General features: G+C 34.0%; 1 protein-coding gene across 1 annotated transcript; it reads right to left on the bottom strand.

Moving 5' to 3' along the window:
- Positions 1-2172: 2172 nt before the first annotated feature.
- Positions 2173-3405, bottom strand: LOC132629285 (defensin-like protein 1). Its single transcript, XM_060344988.1, has 2 exons — positions 3290-3405; positions 2173-2525 (listed from the first exon to the last, which is right to left on the bottom strand). Exons 1-2 carry the CDS (start codon positions 3357-3359, stop codon positions 2353-2355), a joined length of 243 nt encoding a protein of 80 aa, XP_060200971.1. The 5' UTR covers positions 3360-3405; the 3' UTR covers positions 2173-2352.
- Between the last annotated feature and the right edge of the window lie 3041 nt (positions 3406-6446).

Raw genomic sequence — 6446 nt, 5'->3', positions numbered from 1 at the left:
TGCTAACTAAAGCTTTTCTTAGAGATGAATGATAGTTAAGGAGCAAGAGTAGTATCCCCCCCGCGGCTGAGTATTTAGATTAGTATTTATAGGAGAATCTTAGGGTTTTCAGATTTGAAAATTTTGAGCACCGTGAATAGAGTCACGAGTGTAGAGCCGTTTGAAATCAAAATCAAATCACTAAAAGTTGATCTTTTTCAGAAACTTCCAAAGTGTTTTCAAATCGTTGAAGATGAGAGAGGAAAATGTTGCACGAAAATGGTGTAACAAGACTGTCCATGGCTGAAAGTAAATGTAATCTTGCTCAAAGAGGGAAGGAGGAGAGTGTACGGTTGTTTTTGATGAAGAGACTAAGATTAGGGTTTGATTTGGTGCTCCTATGGGCCGGAAGAAATGGGCTAAGACTGGACACTGAATTTGAAGGCATTTGGGCTTAGTTTGGTCGTGGATTGCTGATGGGTCCATGTAATGGGACATTTTGGCCTATTTTATGATTTAAACCTCTTTTCCTTGTATATAGATATGTGATAATAATAATAATTTAGCAATTACCATTAATAAGGTGTGATTTAACATGATAATCTTATTATTAGTAGATAAAATATAAGTAAGGTAATAATATAGTAAAAATATTATCCGGGTTATATCTTATGATTAATACGTAACTAGTAAGTAGCGATGTACGAGGTATTAATATATAATAATACTTCAATAATAATAATAATAATAATAATAATAATAATAATGATAATCTACTGATAGTAAAAATAAGATATTTAGTTTATTAATAAATATTAGAAGCTCAAGAAAATGAATCAGAATACAGGGGGGACAAATTGAGTGTCAACAGTTATAATCTTATTTATTTTATTGTTTTTGCTAATTAATCAAATCAATCCATGTATCCTTTAAACCACCATACAAATTCAACTGTACCCTTTAAGGGTAAACAATTGTAAGTTGAATACTCTAACTTACAAAATGATCATTTAGATACTTCAACTTGTCTTCACTTTGTCAGTTGAGCACTCCAACATACAAAGTGATCATCTAGACACCTCCAAAATTTATGTACCACATCATCGTTGGGTGTCCACGAGACACAGGGAGACAAGTTGAGGTGTCTAGATTTGCATCATAAAGTTGGAGTCCTTAGTTGCCAATTAAGGTCAAGTTAAGATGTCTATCCGCGTATTATGCCTTATATATATATATATATATATATTACTATATAATATAAGAGGGAATGTGAGGACTTTTGTAGTCCTCACAAGAGTTTCCCAAATTTTTAAAAACTTTTTAATTAATTACTTTTATGTCCTAATTTTATTTATTTAAGTAAATTTTTTGATTTTTTATTTTTAAGGTCTACTTTTCAAAAGCTATCGAACCTGGGGACTTTTGTAGTCCTCACAATAATTTCTAATTCTTTAAAAAAAAAATTAATTAATTACTTTTAGGTCCTAATCTTATTTATTTAAGTCAATTTTTTTATTTTTTATTTTTAAGGTCTACTTTTCAAAAGCTATCGAACCTTCTACCTCATTTTTCATGTTCTTTGATTTTCTGGTTCGTGCTCGATATCCGCATTTAAGCCCAATTAATCTAGATAATTAGCACTGTATCGCGCCTATTCGGAGGGAACGCTTCCTCCAAAGATTTTTTCCATATCCATGTTCGAACCCCTAATCCCTAATTAAGAGAGGAGCAGCTCCATCCGCTGCACAAGTTAAATTATGTATTTGTCTTAAAAGTTCATTAACTATGTATAGATTATTTATTTAGAACTAAATAACTTCAGAAAATTAGGATACATAAGTTAAAAATGTCAAATTCTGGCTCCGCATTTGATTTGAAGTAAATAATTTTATCAAAATGGAAGTTAAAATATTAAAGCAGTGGAATGAAAATTTTGCTTTTATATAATTACCCACTTGTGGGACTACAATGGGTATATGGTTGTTGTTGTTGTACACTTGTACTAACACAGATTATATTTTTTTAGTTAAAATATCTACTTTTATATCTTGAGTTAAGCCCGGGCTTCACATAACTAGTATATATATATATATATAAACACACAATGTCCAAAAATATGTATAGCGTCCCGCATTGCTGAAAATGAAACACAGAAAAACACAAATGTATACCATTTTCAAATCAAAAAACAAGGAGGAAAGACCTCCAAATGATATAGGTGTTGATACATTTATTAGGAGCATATCATACATACATCAGAATACTTAGGCGGAATGATTATGCTCATATGTCTTGATTTCCAACATTATTACAAACTGCATATATTTATTTTCTTTAATAAATAGCATCAATCACGACGACCAAATATAATGATCAATTGCAGAAATAGCAATAGCAAGAGGGACCACCCCAATCGAAGTGGCAAGCTCCATGAATGGCATGCTCCCAATTGATGCATTGGTCGTTACATCCATCAGAATTAAGGCAAAGTCCGAACCATGTCTTGCTCAGCTTTTCACAACCAATTGATTCTGCCACTTGTATATCTGCGGAGAAAAGAAAGAACCAACTCAAAAGCTTAGGATAATGTTACCAAGATGTATTCGTTATCTGTTAGTTTATGTGGCATTCTTTCCATATTAATTTGTTCAAAAAAGAATGATATCTCTTTTATACGGAAAAGGTCAAATTAAAATATGCCCTTAGGATCGTTTGGTACATGAGATAAGGATGATAATCCCGAGATAGAATTTGGGATTCACTTTATCCCATGTTTTGTTGTAGGTATTAATTAGTCCTGAATTATTTTATCCCACCATTTTAGATATCCCATATGAAAGGTGGATAAAAGAGTTCCATGGGATATGTGATATTCTTGTCTATCTCATCCCACATACCAAACGATCCCTTAAAATATTTGAAATTGAGCACATAAGCCCATAGTTAATAGCTTAGCTCACATATGCCCTTACCATTCAGTAATTGGTCTAAATATTCTCTTAATTTAACTGGGGCACCCAATTAAACTAATTAGCTGATTAATATGAAAATGGGTCAAAATATGCCCTTTAAATATGTCAAATTTGGTAGACACGCCCTTTATTAATGGCACCATTTATATACGGAAAAAATTTAACGTTAAACATTCCCTTTTACCCATAAAGGCACCTTCTTATTTAATGGCATGACCTATTTAAGATCGAAAGCTTGTTTCAAAAACTCCGTGTCTGATAGAAAACTGCTATAGTTGAAATGAATAAAGTATCAAATATATTTAAACTGAACAATTTATAATTTGTTGGCTACTCACCAGTTGATGCAATGAGGAAGAAAAGGACGAGAGCAAGAAATGCAGCATACTGAAATTGAGACTTAGCCATATATTTAATTTGAACTATATAGTTTTGTTGATTCGTTCCGACTAGATCAGTATCTAAATTTGACAATTTATAGAGAAAGGGGTAGAGCATTAAAGTTTCATTTTGTAGATTTAAAATTGCCAGGTGAAACATACAAGGAATACCTTGAATTCTAAACCATTGGAAATAGCGGATCAAATTAAGTAGTTTTAACTTTAATGGCAATCTTTGTCTTTTCTAGATAAATCATATCAAAAAGTTTATTTATTTCTCCACAAGTTTCACCAAAACTTTGTCGCACATATTTGCTACTCCAGTTGGTCATCAGCCGCTCATATATCTGCTCGGGTATCCAAAAATAATAAGTACTCCCTCTATTTCAATTTGTTAAAACTATTTTCTTTTTAGTCCGTGTTAAAATGAATGACCTCTTTCCTAATTTGGAAACAAATTTACTTTATGAATAATTTACAGCCACACAAATTTTCAAGGCTTATTTTGAATCACAAGTTTCAAAAGTCTTCCCTCTTTCTTAAATGTCGTGTCCGGTCAAATGAGTTCATATAAATTGAAACGGAGGGAGTATAATTTTTGTGTTTTCTATGTCCAAAATCTTGTTATGAAAAATTGTTAGCACGGATCGGCCATGTGAAAGTCACATCTTTGACTAATATACACGGGTTTCTAAGAGGATTTTTGTGATTAAAACACAGTAACTAACGTAGTTCAGATTGATGTGATCCTAGTCCATGGAGAACGACCAGCACTTTTATTAATATCAAGGGAGAAAGTAAGTTACAAGATTGAATACTCTTAGGTTCTATGTTCTGTCCTACTTAATAAATCCTAGCTAGCATGTATTTATACTACTAGGTCTAGTCCGTTCCTAGAAAGGATCTAAATCCCATCAACACTTGAAAACCAACAAAGAAAAAAGTTTCCTTTTATTTCTTTCCGCTTTTGAGTGGGAATTGGCTTGAATATCTTCTCAACTTCACAATCTCCACCTTGAGATGAATTTCGAGCTTCCATATGAATGTCATTTAGTCCAATGTATCTAAGCCTACGTGAGCTAACTCCGTGTAGGAAACAAGAGACACTAACCGAAACCTTGTACATACTAGTAGCTCTACCTTGCCCTGCCGTTCTCCATCCTGACGCATCAGTTGATACGAACTCCATCCAATTCATACAATGACTGAACTTGACAAGAGGAACCACCTTGGTCAAAATATCTGTTGCGTTGTCCTTCGTGTCAAAATTCAAGACCTTAATTGTGCCTCGTTCAACAATATCACGAATAAAATGAAAACTGATATCATTGTGTTTGGTGCGATCTGGAAATATCTTATTTCTTATCAAGTGAATGGCACTCTGGCTATCACATTTTAGAGTTGGTTCATGTTGAACCCTACTCAATTCTAACGCCAAACCTTTCAACCATAGAGCCTCCTTTACTGCTTCTGCTGCCATATATTCAGCTTATGTTGTGGACAAAGCAACTATAGACTGGAGAGTTGCGTTCCAACTTATGGCACTACCTGCAAGAGTAAAGATATAGCCCACTGTTGATCTCTTTCTATCAAGATCACCAACAAAATCAGAATCCACATAACCAAGGACGGAGAAGCCTTTATTTCTGATCCTACAAAAAGTTAGACCAACATTCGAAGAACCTTTAAGATATCTCAATATCCACTTAATTGTTTCCAAATGTGTCTTACCCGGATTAGACATGAATCGACTTACCACACTCTCTGCTTGAGAAATATCAGGCCGAATGCAAACCATAGCATACATAATGCTACCAACTGCACTAGAATAAGGAACTTTTGACATGTACTCCACCTCTTTCTTTGATTGCGATGCCATCAAAGAAGAAAGTATGAAATGTTGCAATAACGGTAAAGTAACGGGTTTACATTTATTCATGTCAAACCACTGAACTACCTTCTCAATATACTTTTTCTGTGAGAGATGTACCTCACCGTTCTTCCTGTGAATCTCTATTCCAAGGATTTTCTTAGCTTCACCTAAATCTTTCATGTCAAACTCCTTACTTAGCAGTTTCTTCAAATCATTTGTCTCTGTCATACTATTAGCAGCAATAAGCATATCATCAACATATAACAGTACATAAATATTTGAATTACCAGATACCGTCATGTGATACACGCAACTATCAAATGCACTTCTCGAGAAACCTTTAGTAATCATGAACGCATCAAATCTCTTGTACCACTTTCGTGGTGACTGTTTCAAACCATACAAAGATTTCTTCCATTGACAAACCTGGTCTTCTTTTCCTTCAATAAGGAAACCCAACTCAAGCTAGGCAGTGGGCTCGGCCTAACCCGACTCAAGGTCGGTGGGAACCGACCCAAGAACCATATATCAGGGATAAATTCATACAAATTCATTCATTTATACATCAAGCAGTCCACAAACTTTTAGAGAGAGAGAGAGAGATAGGAGAGTTAGAGAGAGAAAGTGGAGAATCGAACAAATTCGAGGTCCCGAATCTCGAGGCTCGTGAAGGGTAAAGTATAGAACAAGTTGTTGCCGTCGTTTTAAGCTAAAAGTTGAACTTGGGGGATGTTGGTTTCGTGGTGGCTGATCATATAAGGTATGTTTAAGATGTTAATGATGTTCTTACAATGATCATTGATAGATTTAACGGGTTAGAATAGATAAAATGACGTTGAAAGTTCGATTATCATTTTTGGATATCCAAACATGGGGGCTGTTTTGATATGATTAAATGGATAGAATTAGTTGGATATTGATATAAAATGATTGTTGATATTGTTGTTGATATTGTTGATAAGTTGCTGTTCTTGAATTTGGGAGAATAAAGTGTATGAAGATATCGTATACAAAGCGTATACCGGGCTATTTTGGTGTATATCTTTGGGTGTTGATGCTTTGAGTTTAAAGAGGCTTATATGAGATGGCTCTTGTTGTTGTTGGTTGCTGATTGTGTTGTTAAATTGAATTGGAATTAGAGGGAAGCGAAGATTATAGGGAAAATGCTGCTTGAATTTACTGAAGTTAATTATGAGCTTAGAGAAGTATATGAACCTTTTTCAAGTTGTCTACGGTTTCCTT

The sequence above is a fragment of the Lycium barbarum genome, chromosome 2 (assembly GCF_019175385.1).
Source record: "Lycium barbarum isolate Lr01 chromosome 2, ASM1917538v2, whole genome shotgun sequence".
Lineage (NCBI taxonomy): Eukaryota > Viridiplantae > Streptophyta > Magnoliopsida > Solanales > Solanaceae > Lycium > Lycium barbarum.
The sequence above is the reverse complement of the archived record's forward strand: the minus strand, read 5'-3'. Positions and strand labels throughout refer to the sequence as shown.

What these genes read in the sequence shown, in the direction of transcription:
- LOC132629285 (XM_060344988.1), bottom strand. Translation starts at nt 3,359, where the DNA reads ATGGCTAAGTCTCAATTTCAGTATGCTGCATTTCTTGCTCTCGTCCTT. An exon ending in CTTCCTCATTGCATCAACTG is followed by an intron (nt 2,526 to 3,289) that starts GTGAGTAGCCAA and finishes TTTTCTCCGCAG; the next exon opens with ATATACAAGTGGCAGAATCA.